The sequence below is a fragment of the Prionailurus bengalensis genome, chromosome D1 (assembly GCF_016509475.1).
Source record: "Prionailurus bengalensis isolate Pbe53 chromosome D1, Fcat_Pben_1.1_paternal_pri, whole genome shotgun sequence".
In the NCBI taxonomy this organism is placed as follows: domain Eukaryota; kingdom Metazoa; phylum Chordata; class Mammalia; order Carnivora; family Felidae; genus Prionailurus; species Prionailurus bengalensis.
In genome coordinates, this window is record NC_057346.1 from 82,288,434 (window position 1) to 82,309,506 (window position 21,073).

General features: G+C 36.6%; 1 protein-coding gene across 2 annotated transcripts in view; it reads left to right on the forward strand.

The window, feature by feature from the left end:
• BBOX1 (gamma-butyrobetaine hydroxylase 1) overlaps positions 1 to 20,709 on the forward strand; it is a 58,992-nt gene extending 38,283 nt beyond the window's left edge. For both annotated transcript variants that reach the window (XM_043580840.1, XM_043580841.1), the window contains exons 5-8: positions 4,943 to 5,048; positions 10,260 to 10,456; positions 17,777 to 17,943; positions 20,317 to 20,709. In XM_043580840.1, coding sequence (XP_043436775.1) covers positions 4,943 to 5,048; positions 10,260 to 10,456; positions 17,777 to 17,943; positions 20,317 to 20,477 — 631 coding nt within the window. In that variant the 3' untranslated portion in view covers positions 20,478 to 20,709. The remainder of the gene's footprint in view (positions 1 to 4,942; positions 5,049 to 10,259; positions 10,457 to 17,776; positions 17,944 to 20,316) is intronic.
• The last annotated feature ends 364 nt before the right edge of the window (positions 20,710 to 21,073 follow it).

Sequence of the window (21,073 nt, forward strand, 5' to 3'; positions counted from 1 at the left end):
AGTTTCTCCACAGGCCAATGGGTCACATTTGCATTTATTTCTGCTGTGTTTTCCTTTGGATTTGAGAAGGATACGTGAAAACTTAGGATCATAAACAATCAGCAGCAGCCTTCTTGGCCTGATTCATTTCTATACAGAGGTAGAAAGGTAGACCAAATGACATTTCTAGGATTTTTCCAGACTTATGCTATAACTATTATGAGAATGTTTTATGATTGGAATTGGCAAGCTCCTTTCCTGGGATTTATCATTACGTGCGCATATAGACTTTTAGGCTACACATCCCATACCGTGCCTAAGACACTTTAAGACTGAAAAATGTTTATCATCCTCTGCCAGTTAGCACAGAAGGCTGGAGAACTGCTTTGATGATGCCAAGTCACAGGCCCCATCCCTGTTCTACAGCCAGTTAATGTCAAACAAAGAAAAGATCTGTTCCCTGGCTAATGCGTTCACCTTGAATCTCAGCCAGCTCTTGGCTGCATGAATTTCAGTTAGTTTACCCCTGATCATAGGAGAAAACAGAAAAGGGAATGTAGGTGAATCAATGCAAAACCATCAACACTCTTGAAAAGAAAATCTAAATATAGTCATTTCCTACTCACAATGTCAAAAGCATCATCTTCTTAGAAGATATTATATATTCTACAATTTGATAAAACTCCTTTTTTAGCATCCTCAAGTCCGTTACTACATGTTGATTATTCTTGGAATGCTGATGGTGACAAGAGCCAGAATCTATATTAGGTATGGGTCATAGAGTGACATGAATTCATAGAGAACATGTATTTCCTGGCTGTAGTCACTACAGTATAATGGATTGTCTGACTCATATTTGAAATGAATTGCAGCAGGCTATATATACTCCTCTTCTTTCACTGGGTCTCTTTCCAGCTTATGGCCACATATAGATGGTACTTTAAACTTTGCTGAAAGATTTACCAGCCTTTCCATTTTAAATTTTAATGGAAAAAATTAAAAAAAAAAAAACAACACGGAGCCAAATAGCTAGTTTCATCCTCAATCCCAGAACTTGGGGAAGAAATCCTACCTTTCACTTCAGATTCCTCTTTCTAAAACACATCTCCCAGAAATTCACATTTCTTCTTTTCTTCGAGGTCTTCTGGAGCACCCCCCAAAGCATTATCCCTGCCATGATATTCTCCTGGCCCCCAATATCCTTACCTCTTTACCTTGCTTTATTTTCTTCATAGCACTCATCTCTGTTACTACATTTGGTAATTACTTGTTTATTTGTCTCTCTTTCTCCCTGTTTCCTGCTATATCTCTAATGCTAAAACTATGCCTGGAATAGAGTAGTTGTTCAACATATATTTATTGAAAAATGATTTGATAAATGTGGACATAAATTAATAAATAGACATTATAACAGCAATAAAATGATGTGCATATATAGTGACACAATTTTCACACCAGCTTTGGCTTATTTTAAAATACAGCTTGCTTCTAATTACACATGGCCTCAATCTTCCAAAGGAAAAGCCTTACAAAATCTGAATATTGGTTTATTTTCTGGCCACAGAGTTGCAAGTAATCCTTAGTTCTTTTACTAACTTTCTTTTTAACTTTTAAGCCAATCTATTTTTTTTGTACTGGAGGTAAAATTGACATAACATAAAATTAACAATTTTAAAGTTAATTGACACAGTCCTGTGTCATTTAGTACATTGACAATGTTGTGAAGCCATTACCTCTATCTAGTTTTAATATATTTTCATCAATAGTATTATTTTCAAAAAAAAAAACTAATTATTCATCCTGGAGTGAGAGAAGACTAATCCATCACATTATAAAATGGTAAATAAAGTGAAGGAATCAAGTATTTATCTCATTATCGCTAAGTAAGCTATTACATAGAGTAACCAAATACTAGATGAAGGAAAGTAGATAGATCTTTTTAAGAGTATTCCAACTGATAAATAAAAAAGAAATTATTAATTTGGTATTTCACTATTTGAGACCCCCAATAACTTTAGTGGATCTAGCTACTGAGCATAAGTGTGTACAAACATCACAAAAAGAAAGACATCTCAAAATTCTGTATCTTGGAATAAAAGAGCACAATGTCATCTGTAGTTTTGCAAAAGAAAGAAAGTAGAGTTTGCCCAAGCCTCTGCACTTAATTGCCAATTTTCTAGAAACACAGAGGACAGGGAAACATGTTGAACTACACCATGATATGCAATCAGCAAAGACAAGACTGTGAGGAACTCTATAGGTCAAGTTCCCAAGTTCTTCAAACAATAAATTTTAAGAACAGGCTGGAGGGGAAACCTGATTAAGAGACTTGAAAGACTTAACAATTGTTGTTAATGGGAAATATTAAGCATAGTGTCTGATGGTGCATATGCAAGGGTAAAAATATACAGAAATGCAAAGAAATGATAAATACAGAAGTTATGGATGTAGTTACTTTGAAGAAGAGAGAGGAGAGATTCTGGTTGGGATAGGACATATAAGCTTAAAGTTATATTTCCTGATCTGAGTAATAGTTATCCGAGTGTAATTAAAAATTTATAAAATAAAATAAAATAAAATAAAAATTAATTATGTTCCCTGTAGATCAGGAACAAGAGAAGAGTGCTGTTTTTCACCACTGCTATTCAATATTGTACTGGAAGTTTGGGGCAGGACAGTTAGGCAAGAAATAGAAATAAAGGTATACAAATGAGAAAGGAATAAGTATATTTATCTCTCTTCACAGATAGCATGATCCGATATATAGAAAACCCCATAGAATATGCATGCATATGTGCACACACACACACACACACACACACACACATACACACACACAAAGCTATTAGAGGTATTTAATGAATTCAGCAAGGTTTCAGAATATAAGACCAATACACAGAAATCAGTTGTGTTTATATACACTAGCAGTGAACAATCTGAGAAAGAAATTTAAAAAAATTTTCATTTACAATAACATCCAGAATAAAATACCTAGGAATCATTTTAACCAAGGAGGTGGAAGACTTGTAAAATGAAAGCTACAAAACACTGAAGGAAATTTAAAAAGACCTAATAAATTGAAAGACATCCCACATTCATGGATTGGAAGACAAAATATTAAGATGTGATTATTACCAAGGTAATCTACAGATTCAATGTAATGCTTACCAAAATTCCAGTAGCCTTCTTGTAGAAATGGAAAAGCAATGTTCAAATTCATATGAAATTGCAAGGGGCTCTGAATAGCCAAAACAATCCTAAAAAAACAAGAACAAAGTTGGAGGATTCATACTTCCTGATTTCAAAACTTACTACCAATAAAAAAAAAAAACAATAAAAAACAAACAAACAAAAACTTACTACAAACATACAGTAATCAAAATATTGTGGTGCGGAAATAAGAATAGACATATAGACTAATGGAACAGAACTGAGAGTCCAGAAGTAAGCCCACACATCCATGGCTAATTGATTTTTAACAAAGATGCTGAACCCTTTTAATGAGGAAAGAACAGTCCCTTCAAAAAATGGTGCTGGGACAACTGTATATGCACATGCAGAAGAATGAAGTTGGCCCCTTTCCTCACACACCATACAAAAATTAACTCAAAGAGATCAAGGACCTAGATATAAAACCATAAAATTCATTGAAGAAAACTTAGGATAAATATTCATGACCTTGGATTGGGAAATGGATTCTTAGAAACAACACCAAAAACACAACAACAAAAATAGATGAATTGGTCTTCATCAAAATTTAAAACTTTTGAGCATCAAATATCATTTCTAAGAAAGTAAAAAGACAATCTATAGAAGGGGTAAAAATAGTTGTAAATCATGTCTGTTAAGGGTCTCTAGTATCCAGGCTATATAAAGTACTCGTACAAATTTAAAAAAACAAAAACAAAAACAAAACACAATACTCAATTTAAAAATGGGCAAAGGACTTGAACAAGCATTTCTCCAAAGTAAATATACAAACAGCCAACAAGCACATGAAAAGGTGCTCAACATCATTAACCATTAGAAAATACACATCAAAACTATGAAATACCACTTTACACCTACTGAGATGGTTAAAAATAACAACAGAAGCAGCAAGAACAACAACAAAAACTAGAAAATGACAAGTGTTGATGAGGATGTGAAGAAATTGGAACCCTCACATACTGCTAGTGGGAAAGTAAAGTGGTCCAACCACTATGGAAAATAGTTTGGCAGCTCCCCAAAAACTTAAAGATAGATTTATGATATGGTGTTTGCCAGTGACTGAGAGAAGGGCAGGATGGAAAGAAAATTTGTAACGGGTAAGAGGTTTCAATGTGGAGTTATGGAAATGTTTTGAAACTAGATAAACAAAAGTAATGGTTACCAATGTTGTGAAATGTCCTAAGGGCCACTGAATTGTCCACTTTAATAGTTTATTTTGGGGTAGCTGCATGACTCAGTTGAGGATCTGACTCTTGATTTCAGCTCAGGTCATGATCTCACAGTTCATGGTATTAAGCCCCACTCCAGGCTCTGTGATGACAGCACGAAGCTGCTTGACATTCTCTCTCTCCATCTCTCTCTGCCCCCTCCCCTGCTCACTCAATCTCTCAAAATAAACTTAAAAAAAAAACACATAAAATGGTTCATTTTATGTTCTGTGAATTTCACTTTAATAAATGCTTTTTAAATGCATTTAGCTATTAAAAAACATAACCTACAATAAACTCTGTGGGACAGACTAATGTGTAAATGTATTTTTCTTCGGAGAAGGGAAAAGAAGGGAGGAGATGCATATTCTGAAATGGTTACTTTGGACAAGGAAAGGTCGAGCTCTCTTCCTGGCTCACATCATTATGGTAATTATTTCATAAAATGAAAAGTTTCCATTTCCCCTATGTATCCAGTTCATTCTAACACATTTCCTCTGGCTTGGTGACAGCCTGTTTAAACATATGTTTCTTGTATTTTACAGACATACTTGGCAAGTGCAAGACAAAATTGACGCAAACAATGTGGCTTACACAACCGGGAAGCTAAGCTTTCACACTGATTATCCAGCCCTCCATCATCCACCTGGGGTAAGGTGAGCCTCAACATATTTTCCACAAGGCAGGCCAAGGACCAATATCCTTCTATATTTTGAGTCTACAAGTCCATATATTTCACTAACTAATCTGTCTTATGTAGATCTTCAAGCACAATCCAAACAAAATGTCTATACCTAAATCTTGAATAGCCTAACATTCCCAAGGGAGAGAAGATTTTCATGTATTTAAAAAAAATTTCTTTGTTTCTTTCTGGAAATAATTATTGGCACATTTTGCTTTGCCTAGACAAATTTTATGATAGCAGTGCATCTTGAGGTCTTTTTGCATATTTACTGTTCCCAAGAGACTTAAAAGAGAAAATAAAACCAGGGAATAAAATTGAGGGTTTTCCCATAAAGTCACATGGCCATCATTTGTATCAGTTAACGATTGCTGCATAAAAACCACTTCATAATTTAATGGCTTAAAAGAATAGCCATTTACTTAGCACATGTTTTTATAATTCAGGCTATGTCCAGCTGGACAGTTCTGCTGTTGGGCTGGCTAAGAACTGGTTGACCTGTGTGGAAAACCTAAGGTGTCTTGCCTCTGCTCTACTTAATCTGCTAGCCACCAGCAGGCTAGCCCAGGCTTATGCAAATTTTCAGAGAGCAAGCCAAAACATGAAGGCCTCTTGAGATCTACATTAGTCATCAGTGCAATGTCACCTCTGCCATGTTTTATTAATCTAAAGAAATCATAAGTTTAGCCTACCTTCAAAAGGTGAGGAAGTAAACCCCACCTTTTATGAGCTGCAAATACTCACTACAAAGGGGTGGGAATACAAGGAGAAGAATAACCATGGCTGTACAGTAAAACCTTGGATCGCAAGTAACTTGTTCTGCAACTGTTCTGCAAGATGAGCAAAGATTTCTAATAAATTTTAACTTGATAAACAAGCATGTCTTGCAATATGAGTAGTACGTGATGCCAAATGTCACATGACCACAAGTGAGCCAATGGTTCTTAAAATTCGCTTTGATATACAAGTGCTTTGGATTACAAGCATGTTTCTGGAATGAATTATGCTCGCAAACCAAGGTTTTACTGTATTTGGAAACCATCTACTCTCCCATGTATCGGATTGCTCCTCAAGGAGGGAGATGCTTAGCATGGAGCCACAAACCCTCCAGGACAATTTCTGGAAGGATGCTCTGCCACCGCATTTTTACAAAATTGCCATTCTACTAAACCAGCAACACATTTACAAAAACATCATTTTGTTAAACCAAGATATAAATGGTCAGAACGATACCTTTGAAAGATATCTTGTTCCTATTTTTATAGCTAAATGAGATTAAATGAAATATCCACACAGAAATCTGTATCTTCAAAGGTAAGCAGAACTGGACATTTTGAGCAATTCTCTAGCCAGTGAAGGCAAAATGGGCCAAAATCAAAATTAATCTGTTTTTCTTCATCATGTTAACTGAACAAGTTTTCTCCGTGCCCTAGTTAACCCATTTTCCCCGCCAGTGTTAACTAAGCTAGTTTTAGTATTTAATTTCACATGTTTTAAATTATTTTGTTGACTGTAAAACACCACATGATTTTTTTGGACAAAATGATGACAGTGATAGGAGTCCTATAGTCACCTTTTGGGTGGAGATGAGGGGCCAGTGAAGACACACAATGTGATTTGTTCTAAATGTTTCCCAGAGATTCGCTAAAACTTGGGATTAAAAGCCAAACTAATCAGCTCAGTTCATCAACCAAAGACAGGTTGGAGAAGTTGGATTACACTAGAAAACTAAAGATTCTATTTTAATTTTTAAATTATCTGCTAGTTTTTATGAGTTCAGGTTTTATTGCTGGGTTACAATTGAAAGCCTAAGGAAAGTCATTACATAATCACATTTTTAAGTGATTTACAAATATTCTTGAAGTATAATATAATGCTTGACATTTTCATAGCATTTTATACTTTTTCAAAGTATTTTTACTTATATTATTTTGATCCCTCCTAACATTCTATAAGGGAGATTATTATGCCTTTTTATGTTGGAATAATGAAATGAGGGTGAAATGACACACAGCAAGGTTAAATGCTTTCACAGGGTGACATCTGACTAATAGAACACTTGAAACTTAATCCAGGCCTCTGTATAGTTTTTCACCACACCATGCTGGTCTTGAGTTGGACTTTCTCATTACCATAATTGGTATAATGTGATGAGCATAGGCTTTGTCATACATTAAAAACTCGTCAAATACAGGAACTGAATCTTACACTTTTCTGTATCTTGAGATTAACCCAGCACCTTTCATGTAACAGAGACTTCATAGACAGGCTATAAAGAGGCAAAGAAACACTGCAGAGTTGTACCTGTCTCTGTCAGCAAGTGAAACATCCAAGGATAAAAGACCTGACAGAAGATTTTCAAATGAAAGATGATTCCTAAAATGTCTAGATTGTAGTACGGGAACAATTAGATTGTAGGCACCTGTTTGTGCTATTGTTCAAGTTTCCATTTTGAATCATTCAGGGGTCTTTGTACTAAAGTTTGAGGTTTTTTATGACATATAGAATAAGTCGCTTTTCTTTTCAGTGCAGATGAAATGATCTGAATAGTAAGTTACCTGTTGAAAGTGGAGTTTCATCAATTTGGATCATGTGGGGCAGAGATAAGGAGACACATGTTTAATGAAACGGATGTTCCTTTGCTCACTGTCTTTGGCCAAAAGTCACATGCTGCCATAAAGTAACATTTAGAAAGAAAATGTTTTTGGTCCTGAGTGACTTACATGAAATAAAATTGGATTTTATACACATCAGGCACCTATTTACCTTTTGAATTAGCCGTGGAAGTGTTGTCTGGCAGCATCAGTCATCTTTTTTCTTTCTTAAGATTGCATCTATGTAAAAGACATCGGTTGATCTGTTTTAAAGATTTATATTTGAAATATTCTGTGACTTCATATGGCAAAACCTAAGAGGATTGAAAGAACACTGATTCTCTCAAAGAGAGAGGTCTGTCATTATTTTGCCTTTTTAGAGTTTGGTAGACTTGAGGTTGGTGGCTTCATTTCTCCCTCGTTAATCATGCTGCTTGACCCTTCATAGCCCTGGTGATGAAATGGTTTTCTAAGATGACTTGGTCAGCTTATGTACATACTTTTTCAAGCCTACAAATTGGCATCAATTTAAAGGCAGAACCATTATTAATTTAGACTAGTGCTCCCCTAACATCAGAAAAAAAGGGCATTGTCAACCTGAAATGGGAATTTAAGTTTACAAAGCACATATATACACACACCACACAATACTGAATTATTAGGAGTCCTGTAAAGGGATTTCCTCTTTTATAGGAAAGGACTTGCTTTATGAAGATTTTGAAGCAAATAGATCAAGGTTTGAATGTCAGTGTTACCAGGTAGTAGCTACGTTCTTACTAGCTGCCCAGCTTTTTCACTTCTGGGTCTCAGTTTCTTCAACCATAAAATGGAGATGAAAGTATCAAATTCTAAAGACTGTTGTAAGGAATTGATAAACGTACAACTATAATTTGAGAACAAGTATGTATAAGATTTAAAGTAGTGAGAAGATCTGTGCCTTTTGGGGAAAGAAAGCAGGATTTGTGTTCTGGATCTGCACTATCCCATACAGTAGTCACCAGCCATATGTGATCATTTAAATTTTAATTTATATTAAGATGAAATAAAATTTAAAATGCAGTTTCCTCAGTCACACTGACCACATTTCAAGTGCACAACAGCCATATGGGACTGGAGTCTACTGTATTGGGCAGTGCAGAAAGAACATTTCCATCACTGCAGAAAGTTTGAATGGATAGCCCCGTTCTAGACCATCTATGGAAATAACCAAGCCAAATGGATATTTTTCCCACTCATGCTTCTCCTGGTCTTGATGTTTGATCATATTTGCCTCTTTCTTTCTACAAGAACTGTCAGACTTGATTTTTACTTTTATTTAAATTAGAATAAAGTTTTCACAGCTAAATAGTGTTCGTTTCTTTTAGCAGAAAAGCTGAGTCTAAATTAGGTATTCAAAATCACTCACATATGCTAACTTACCAAAAGGAGTCATATAAACTCCATTCAAAAAATGATATTTTAAAATTTTACTATTTTTTGCTTTTCAAAATAAATAATGTCAAACATTTCTCCCTAAATCTTAGTAAAAATAACTATCGTTTTGGTTTCTTATTCCCAGTGTTTCTTGGGGTTATTCATTCTCATAGCCCCACCTAATCTCCATTCTCTTTGTATCCTTATACCTGAACTGTCTCATTAAATTCTTAAGGAGTAACTTTCTCACTAACTCCCCCCTTTAAAAAAATTTATCCTACGTGCACCCCCAGACTAATATTCTTCAACTCAGTCTTGGCTACCTTACATCCATATTCACAAGCCTTTAACAATTCCCCTCTGTACCCAAGAGAAAGCCCAATATTCTTCATCTGACATTCAAGACGCCATGATGAGGGCTTCAGTTACCTTTTCAACTGGGTCTATTCTTTTCAGTCGTGACATTCTTTTCAGTCATGACCCCCTATTGCAGCCAAACATTTTGATATCCTGTTCAGCGTGCATTTTTGCATATCCATGATCACTGCATGTGATTTGCTTTCTCCATTCTGCTCTAGCTATCCAAAATCTTTTCAAAATTTTCTTTAATGTTTATTTTATTTTTGAGAGAGAGAGAGACAGAGCGCAAGCAGGGGAGGAGCAGAGAGAGGGAGAAACAGTCTGAAGCAAGCTCCAGGCTCTGAGCTGTCAGCATAGAGCCCAACATGGGGCTTGAACCCACAAACTGTGAGATCATGACCTGAGCGGAAATCAGGAGCCCAACCAACTGAGCCACCCAGGCGCCCCTCTAACTGTCCAAAATCTTATCCAGCCTCCTTTTCCCAGTTTAAATCCCACCACCTCTGTAAAGCCAATATGAAGTACATAAATATTCCAATATGAAGTGTTCACTCCCTGTAGCCATTATGATCTGTGCCTTTTGTTTACAAACGAAAATTATTATGCCTGTGTTCATGTCTCAAGCTGAAACAATGTTTGAACTATAGGGTGTTGATTAAAAGCAACTTTTTCTCTCCAATCCCTTTGCCTGCTGACACAAAAGAGATTTAAAAGTTTTGTTGACTTTAGTGCATTCGTATCTGTCTGAATCTTTAACAGTGTCAAAAAGTGTGTTTATCATTTTAAAAGACATTTCTCTATTTCTTTTCACAGGTTCAGCTTCTGCACTGCATAAAACAAACAGTCACGGGGGGTGATTCAGAAATTGTAGATGGGTTTAATGTATGCCGAAAGCTCAAGGAAAAAAATCCTCGAGCATTCCAGATTTTGTCTTCCACTTTCGTGGACTTTACAGACATTGGAGTGGATTACTGTGATTTCTCTGTACAATCCAAACACAAGATTATAGAGTAAGTACTATTTATACATTTCTCATAGCAGTTAAACAGCTGACTGCAAAAACTTCATTAACCTAAATGTAAAGCTTAAACAGAAGAGCTTTGATTAACTCCAGAGCTTTACTTTTTATTAACAGTTTAATCCAATTTTAGAGGGAAAAAGAAGAAAAAAGAATATTCTCATCATAAAAAAAATCTTGATCAAATTCCATGAAATCTCTTGCTAATTATATAAGAGAAATAACTAAAACTATATACACTTGATTTTTAAAAACATTTTTACATTTATTCATTTTGAGAGAGAGCAAGTGGGGGAGGGGCAGAGAGAGAGAGAGAGATTGAGAAAGAGAATCCCAAGCAGGCTCTGCACTGTCAGCACAGAGTCTGATGCGGGGCTCAAATGCATGAAATGCGAGACCATGACCTGAGCTGAAACCAAGTCAGATGCTTAACTGACTGAGCCACACAGGCGCCCCTACACTTGATTTTTTTATTTTAAATACAGGTTCTACAGAATTATAATCAGTTAGGATTGTACTAGTCAAAATCCTTTCAGCCAGAAGGGAGAGAATATAACTCAAATTAGGTAGATCCAACATCATCTGATGTTAAACAACATCATCTGATATTGATCTCTTTTTTCTTCATCTTATAGCTTTGCCGTCCTCTGTGTTGGCCTAATTTTCAAAGATGTCAATAGAAGCCCTACATTTTCATTGTTTTTAGAGCTGGTAATCACACACACAGAAAGTCCTCATTTCCCAATAGCTGTAACAAAACTACAACCCACTGCCCAATTTGTAATTAAGTCCATCCTTGAAGCAATCACCATGGCCAGGAAATCAGAAAATTCCAACTGGCCATTCTGGATTACGTGTTCATCTCTGGAGCAGAGTCAGTCTCACCTGAACCTCACGAGCTGATTAAAAAAAACCAGCAATGTCTTCCTAAATCAATGCCAACCAAAATCATATTTCCCTATATAGAAGATTTTGTTATTTTTTCATTTAACATTATTTCCTCATAATTTTTCCAAGGATTTACTTACAAAGGCCACAAATTTATCCTTTTATTTAAGAATTGTCTTACCTTGTGTTTCTAAGATAGGATTTATTTAATCAAATCTCAGTTCATGAATTTGGGGGTGTTTCCAATTTTAGAGTTGAGTCTGTGTTCTTTTAGGAGAAACAGACAAATAATATGACAATTAAGTCACTGAATAATCAAATCACCAATATCCTAACTCATCTCTCTTGTATAAACATGTGACCTTCATTTATTCATCCAACAAGTTTTTATTAAAGGCAGCCACTCTTCTTGGTAGTTGGGATACATCCGTGGACAAAACAAAGATTCCTGCCCTCATGTAGTTTCAAGTCTAATGGGGGAAGAGAAAATTAGAGATTTGAAAACAAACGAGTGAATTGCAATGATCATTAAAACATTTTTTAAGTACTTAAGAAAACAGGTGTAGTAGGGTAGAATAAGGGGAATCTGCAGAACCAAAGACTTAGGGATGATGGAACTTGCATAAATGTGGTGAGGAAAAGCTTTACTGAGTAGGTGATAGTTGAGCAAAAACTTAGAGGAGTAAAGGAGTTTGCTCAGAAGAGGAGCAGTTTCCAGAAACAGCTAGAGCAAATGTCCTAAAGACCTTAAGAACACATCTGATGTGTTCAAGGGACAGCAAGGAGGCCCGCATGGAGCAATGTTAAGAGAGGAGGTCAGATGGGAGCTAAGCTCATGTAGAGCCTTGTTATCCATTGTTTAAAAACATATTGCCTTTCCCTCTTAGTGAAATAGGGAGCTGCTGCAAGATTTTGACCAGAAGAGAGACACTTATACTTAGATAAATTTATGTATATTTTGAATGGATCACCCTGGCTGCTGTGCTGAATACAGTGGAGAAGGGCAAAGGCAGGAACAGGAAGACCAGTCAGGAAGCTGCTGCAGGACAGCAGGCTGGAGGTGAGGGTAACTTGAACATGAGTGACCATATGGTGGTAGTGGCAGTGTGGAGAAGTGTCTGCTTATGGATGTATTTTGCAGGTTGAAACAGCATATTTTCCTGACAGATTGGATGAAGGGTTTCAGAGAAAGACAGCCATCAAAAATAAATTGTAGTTCAGAATAACGTTCTCTGAGTGGTCTGGTCATCACAGTGGGAAAGAGAAGAAATGACTGTTGGAGTCTTAGTTTTAACAGGTCGGTTTTAACTATTCAAAAATTGCCTTAAAAACCCATAACAGATTTCAGTTTTGTTGTGAATATAATTGCAGGCTAGAGAATGGAGGCAAAACAAACAAAAGAACAAATAACCCTTAGTAAGTAAGTGACATTAGTTGAGTGTATGTCATCTGAATCGCAATTTGGCTTTGTTGTTTTTTATAGTAAAATTCCAGAATTTGGTCATTTTCAAGGTCTTGGGGATATCCCTTGGGAATATCAAGTGAATAACATTAATCCACTTAAAAATGTATTTTTAACAACAGGAGGTGAAACAAATAGGGTTTTCAATTAATTGAGGAACTTTGTCTATGGAGTGTTTGGATTAATTTAATTTTCCTCACGGTTAAATTTTTAACTCTTTCGAGATGTATATGTTCTATCTAGTACAAAAAGATCTCGGAGGCTGCTGGCAGAGTTAGGTGCAAGGCAGTATAATAACAAATAAACAAATAAACTAGGAAAAAAATCATAAGGATCAGATTAAGCTACACCAGTGCATCCTAGTGATTACAAATTCAGTCTCATGAACACCATTCCCACTCCTTGGCTTGTTAGTGTGGTGATCATGCTCTAGTGACTTAGACTTGCTAAGCTGTCTCTTTTCTGGTAAAAAGGGAGTAATTTTAATGCCTACCACACATAATCGAAGTGGGAATTATAGAGACAATGGATAGACTGCTTTATCGCAGTGCCTGGCTCTGAAAAGGGCAGAATAAATTTTAGCTAGCCAAAATTCTAGAAAGTCCAACACATCTACTCATGATAGATTTCAGTTTCAGCTGTGAGTTTCTATAGACCAAAGTAAGGAGGGAACATAAACAATTCCCAAGATTCAACATAGTTCTAAGTGAGAAATAAATTGTTCTTGCAGATCCTAATAAAATGTGATGTGGTGGGCAATACCACAATGACTTACCCACAACAAATTCAAAAAATCCCATCAAATATCACATCTCTCAATGAGACTGACTATTGTAACTAATGAAGAGTATTCATGGCACCACCTCTGAGTGCGGGAGATGATTCTCTGAGTCCTTTCACTGGGCTCTTTTATTGGCATCACTGATGACATTTTGCTTTTGCTGATCTGTAGTCGCCATGATGCTGGTTTACGTTTAAATGTTTACCTTTTACATATCGCTAGTCTATAGCCAGTTACTCCTCATCAATGGGGGCCTTTTACACTTCCTCAGCATGTAACCCTGAATTGGGACCTCCCTTTCATTCTGTGGTGGCATGCAGAATTTCCTGCTTACTGTGACATTTTAGGTTGATCTTCAAGATGTCAACCAATCATCTCCTCTAACATTGTTCAATCGTTAGAATAATGTCTTCTCTAGACTCATAATTAAGTTTGCTTTCTGTTTCCCCTCATGTCATTGCTAAAAATGCTAAATAATGAATTTGTGTCTTTTTTTAGACAGAGTAAACACCAGGCAAATGAAAAGAGACAGAGAGAAAGAGACAATATTGATTATTATTATCTATATATGTGAAATAAAGAAATGAAAGTGTAATACAATGGTCCATGGGCATACAGTTCTGATTTTTCTTAAATTAATGAGTCACAAAATTCCTTTCACTGATAGGTGAGGATACACACATGGACTCTAAAAGGGAGAGCTCATTGCTAGCACAACCATTTCCATCAAGGAATTACAGTGTTAGTGAAAAAGAAACAGATCACCAGACTGGCTTGGGTGGAAGACGTCCAAGAAGGTTCAAAGTTGTGACATCCTTGTCAGTGACACAGAGGATGGCACAAAGGGTGTTATCATTGTATGTACCAAGAATAAAACTGGGAGAGAGGAGGGAAAGAGGATCAGGGGCAATTCTCAAAGACAGGAATAAAAGACAAAATGTTCTCAGAAACTTTGAAAGGGTCTGAAACCCGCAATGTAAACTCGAACAGGGAAATTGAAAGGTCAAGAACTGCCCTTTGTGCCACTCAAACCTGGAGGTCTACAGTCTTCTGCTGATGGACCTTTTCCTTGATTCTCTGTTCATAAAGCTGCAACCTGCAAGCCACAGAATATTCTTTACCTGTGTGGAGAGGATGGGGGAAGGAAGAAGGTCTCTCCTTGCCTATTCAGTCATATTTGGTTTTTTTTTTTTTATTTATTTAAAAAAAAGTTTTTTAATGTTTATTCATTTTTGAGAGACAGACAGAGCACGTTAGCGGCGGAGGGGCAGAGAGGGAGGGAGACACAGAATCCGAAGCAGGCTCCAGGCTCTGAGCTGTCAGCACACAGCCCAACGTGGGGCTCGATCTCATGAACTGAACTGTGAGATCATGACCTGAGCTGTAGTAGGATGCCCAACTGACTGACCCACCCAGCACTCCTGTTTTTTAATCAGTATATGTAAATTCTCATTTTAAGAGCCCAAGAGCCTTACTGAAAACCAATTCCTTTCTTTCACTTTTTTCCCCAGTGTGGGTCCAATAGGTAATTTTCTATCACTATCAAAAAGCAAAGAGTTGCAGCTAATGACCCATTCTTAGAGTTTACCATTACAATTGCCTTTGGCTAAAAGGATTAAATATTAATCTGAGTCACAAAGCACAGGGACCCAGAGAGCTACAATTTGGATACTATAGGCAGTCACATTTTCCTCCTGTACCCTGATTTGTTGTTAACAGTTCACTCTGTGTGATTGGTCAGCTAAGTGTGATCTAGACCCCAAAGCAGTGTCACCAAGCTCTGGCACACATGCTAGTCTGTTTGGTTTGACCCATCAGGTCTGGGTCCCAGTTACATATAGGCTCATAGTACCACCTCCCGGGCTGGCCCAGGAACACCCCTCCATACTTGGCCACCTTCCTTGCCCACCTTCAGTTTTCATCCATCCTTCCTATTTCTATATAAACAAATGAGAGAGTTGGTCAATGCTTTAGGACTAGCTGAAAGTTCACCTTCCCAAAAAACTTAAAAAAAAAATCTCTTCCTTTTGCTTCTGTGTCTAGACAATGCTCATGTTGTGCCAATTCTAACCAGAATAGCTTAAATGCAGAAATAATGGTATCGATTCTTATATCAAAAGTAGTATTATCTTACATTGTCATGATCATGATTCATATTCTAAGGAAGGATAGAGTGATCACAATATACTATCTCCAAAATACTAAAAAGACCTTGGTACTGTCCCAAGACACTTAAAAAATATAGAGAGTAGCATATGCAGTGAGTATTTATTAACTGCCTATTATGTCCAGGCTCGCTGAGAATACAACACTAAATGAGTTAGAGTATTGGTCTTCTAGAAGCCTATATACTAAAATAAATAGTGTATAGAGAGATATAAAGAACACATCTTAGGCTAGATTCTTCTTTTCACTGTGTCTTAGTTTCCCTATCTATAAACTAAGGATGGAGGGGCGCCTGCGTGGCTTGGTCGGTTAAGCGTCCGACTTCGGCTCAGGTCATGATCTCACAGTCCATGAGTTCGAGCCCCGCATCAGGCTCTGTGCTGACAGCTCAGAGCCTGGAGCCTGTTTCAGATTCTGTGTCTCCCTCTCTCTGCCCCTCCCCTGTTCATGCTCTGTCTCTCTCTGTCTCAAAAATAAATACACATTAAAAAAATTTAAAAAAAAACTAAAAAAATAAAAAAAATAAACTAAGGATGGAATTAGAACAGTGCATTTCAAACTTTTAGAAAATAGATTTTTCTTCCCAGTCATGCTTCAATAAAATCATACTTAAAAACCTTAAAGTGGTTGACCCATGAACTTGTAACATAAAAATATTCTAATACATAAAAGCTACTATTTTAAAGAATGAAGAATGAATTCATTTTCCTAAACATAAAAAAAAACAACTTTTTAATTGAAATCTTTCAGTAACATTTATTTTAAATTAATTTGAAACATTCAGGCACTTATGTAGTAAGATTTCAAAAAACACCTGCTAAATGGATCTCCAAAATAAACAGATGCTCAACATCACTAATATTCAGGGAAATGCAAACCAGAACCACAGTGAGATGTTACATCACACCTGTCAGAATGGCTAAAATCAAAAGCATAAGATACAATAAGTGTTGGTGAGGATGTGGAGAAAAGGGAACCTTCATGCACTGTTGGTGGGAATGCAAACTGGTGCAGCCACTGTGGAAAACACCGTGAAGCTTCCTCAAAAAATTAAAAATAGAACTAACATATGATCCAGTAATTCCACTACTGAATATTTACCCAAAGAAATACAAAAACATTAATACACTGCATCCCAGTGTTTATTGCAGCATTACTTAAAATAGCCAAAATATGGAAGCAGCCCAGGTGTGATAAAGAGGTGATATATGTGTGTATATATAATGGAGTATTTCTCAGCCATAAAAAAGAATGCTATCTTGCCATTTGCAACATAGATAGAGCTAGAGAGAGCACAATGCTAAGCAAAATAAGTCAGAGAAAGACAAATACTATCTGATTTCACTCCTATGTAGAATTTAAGAAACAAAACAAAGGGAAAAAAAAGAAAGACAAACCAAGAAACAGACTCTTGGCTATAAAGAACAAATTGCTATTACCAGAGGAGGGGTGAAATAAGTGAGGGGGTTTAAGAGCGTACATATTTTGAGGCACCTGCATGGCTCAGTTGGTTAAGCATCTGACTTTGTATCGGGTCATGATCTCACAGTTCATGAGTTCAAGTCCCACATTGGGCTTTGTACTAACGTGCGGAGCCTGCATGGGATTCTCTCTCCCTCTCTCTCTGACCCTCCCCTGTTTGTGCACCCTCTCCCTCTCTCTTTCTCTCCCTCTCTCTCTCTCAGAGTGAATAAGTAAACTTAAAAAAAAAAAAGAGTACACGTATCTTGATGAGCACTATGTACAGAAGTGTTGAATCACTATATCATACACCTGAAATTAATAGAACACTGTATAACTATACTGGATTTAAAATTAAAAGAAAAAACTTAAATGAATGGATAAACAGCAAAGGACTATACTGTACCACAGATAACCTCAATACCTTCTGTACATGTTTCTGGATTCATTAATACTGTATTTCAGACACATCTCCCAAGACAAATTGACCCTCAGAAATGTAAATAAATACTTCATGGCTTATATATTTTAACTTTTTTCTCTTTAAAAAATAGATTAGATGATAAAGACCAAGTGATCCGCATCAACTTCAATAATGCAACCAGAGACACTGTATTTGATGTACCTGTTGAAAGAGTTCAGCCTTTTTATGCTGCTCTGAAGGAGTTTGTTGACCTCATGAACTGTAAAGAATACAAGGTTACTTTCAAGATGAATCCAGGTCAGTGAACACATTTTCTCAAACTCAACACAGGGATTTTCTTCAACCTTAACCATTTAGAGCAAGATCTAGAGCAGTTTCTCTCATATATGGCATGTGGAACACTTATAACAATCTTTGCGAGAAGCCAGCTGGGTTAAATAGCAGACTCCTGGCCCCAACCACTGCTCTATTGCCTCTTCAGACTAAAAAATATTCTTTTCTTTTTCAAAATATTTATGTATTTTTGGGAGAGTGCAAGCGGGGGAGGGGCAGAGAGAGGGGGACAGAGGATCCCAAGCCGGCTTTGCACTGACAGGCTGACAGCAGCAAGCTGGATGTGGGGCTCAAACTCACGAAGCACGAGACCATGACCTAGGCCGAAGTCAGACATTCAACTGCCTGAGCCACCCAGGCGCCCCTAAAAATATTCATTTCTAGCAGACTCATAGGTAATCTTTAATCACACCAAAATTTAATAACCTCCAACCTAAAGAATAAATACATGAGAGAGAAGCTATAAACCAAATGAAATCTCACTTCTGATGTCAAGACTGATGACTTAGGTTTTCTATCCTGATAGCCCGTCAATACAAACTGAGTCTTAATTCTTCTATCCTGGAAAACAAATGAAATTATCCCTATGATTCTCTCTAAAGTAGAGGATTAATGTTTACTCATTTAGCTTATTTGCTCTGGCAGAGATAGTGCTACCTGAAATGAAGTGTACTTGAAGTAGTCCAGCCACGGACACCTGGGTGGCTCGGTCAGTTAAGCATCTGACTTCGGCTCAGGTCAGGATCTCACGGCTCCTGGGTTAGAGCTCTGTGCTGACACCTCAGAGCCTGGAGCCTGCTTCGGATTCTGTGTCTCCCTCTCTCTCTGCCCCTCCCCTGCTCATGATCTGTCTCTCTCTGTCTCTCAAAAATAAATAAACTTTAAAACAATTTTTTTGAAGTAGTCCGGCTACTTGAAATAAAGGAATAGAGAGCATGGTGTTTGTTCTGGACCACCTTGACTCAGTGAAGTGATCTCAAACTTGAGGCTTTTGATATCTATCATAAAAAACAGAATGTCTCTCTGCTGTTGATTTGGCTGAGGGGAAGATTCTAATCATAATTAGCTTTTTAATTGATCTTTGGCATAATAAAGTAATATTGGAAACCTCTATAAATCCACTGATAGGCAGTCACAACAGGTTGATTTTAAGAGCACTAACATATAAAATGGAAATATCATGAGAGAAAAATACCAAAAAATAGAAGTTGGAATTGAAGCTCTACCATTTAATGGCTGTGTAGTTTTAGGCAAATCCCTCAACTTCCTGGAGCCTCAGTTTTCTCAAATGAAAAGAAGGAACTAACACCCTTTTCAGTATTTTTATGAGGCTCAGAAATAATGTACACAAAATACTAGGAACACAGAAGACAGACCAAGTCACTATCCTTATAATTATCTGAAGCTGTTAAACTGGAAAGAAATATTTCTTTTTTTTCCCAATATATGAAATTTATTGTGAAATTGGTTTGGAAAGAAATATTTCTAAGTAAGAGCTAAATAACAACCACAAAGAGCAATTCAAAGTTTTACACAAAGATAATTATTTTAGGGGCATCTGTGTGGCTCAGTCAGTTGAGTGTCTGACTCTTGATTTGGGCTCAGGTTCATGATCTCAGGGTCGTGGGATTGATGGAGCCCCTCATCTGGCTCTGTGCTGACGGTGCAGAACCTGCTTGGGATTCTTTGTCTCTGCCCCTCCCCCGCTCATGTGTGCATGTGCATGTGCACTCTCTCTCTCTCAAAATAAATAAACATTTTTTAAAGATAATATTTTAGGTAAAAATTATAAAAGTGTCTACAGAAGCCTGGACTATAAATGTCAAAAGGTCTAAAGCAGTTTGCATTCAATGATCTGATTGGGTGAAAAAATGAATGTACAATTTTCAGTCAGAGAAAGACAAATACCATATGATTTCACTTGTATGTGGAATTGAAGAAACAAAACAGAAGAACATAGGGGGAAAGAGAGAAGCAGACTCTCAACTAGAGAGAACAAAATGAGTGTTGCTGGAGGGGAGGTGGGTGGGTCGCCAGGTTAAGTAGGTGATGAAGATTAAGGAGGGCACTTGTGATGAGCACCAGGTATTATATGGAAGTGATGAATCACTAAATTCTATTCCTGAAACCAGTATTATGATATATGTTAACTTTTTCATTTTTATTTAAATAAAAACTTGAAACAAATAAAACAAACATCAAAAACAACAGAAAAAAAAGAAACATACTATTTCTTGATGTGAACAAAATATCCATGTTATTTTGCATTTTATATTTTCTAGCTCTGCAAATCATTGAAACACATGATTATTCATATTTAAAAAATGTTTTGTCTAGGTGATGTGATTACTTTTGATAACTGGCGCTTACTTCATGGCCGACGTAGCTATGAAGCAGGAACTGAGATATCCCGCCATCTGGAAGGAGCTTATGCTGACTGGGATGTAGTAATGTCAAGGCTTCGTATCTTAAGGCAGTGTATCCAGGACACAAACTGAATCTCCTGTCTACAATTTCAGTAAGATTCCAATGAGTGTATTTTGTAAGATACGGCAAGGTTGTCTTCACAGACTATGATCTATGTCATTTACATATTAATTTCTTTCATGAACATGCCCTCTTTATCAGAAGGGTTTTCCTTTTCTCATAATCATATACAATGCTAACATTTTAGATGTTTTAGCAGTGTTTCTTCCTTTCCAAATAAAGCATTTCTTCTGCTCTATTGCATATGTGATCTAATTTCTTTTGCCTGTATATGAGAGGCTCCAGAATGCCTACAAATAGTTTTGTATCAAATAAAACTTTTTCAAATAAATCCCTTTTTAAATAAAGCTTTTGTTTCAAATAAAGCTTGTGTTTCAAATAAAATTTGTCTCAAATAAAACATGTTCCTTCTCTGTTTTCTGTACAGTCTCAATTTTCATGACTGCATGTGACTGTCCTTAGCATGATTGGGGTAAGGCTTCATATTTTTGAAGATCTGTTTTATTCACTTTTATTATAGATTTCTGTTATCCAGGTTTTCAGACCTCAACAACCTCTGATCCAAACATTTTCTTTAACAACTAAATTATGACACCAAACCCAAACA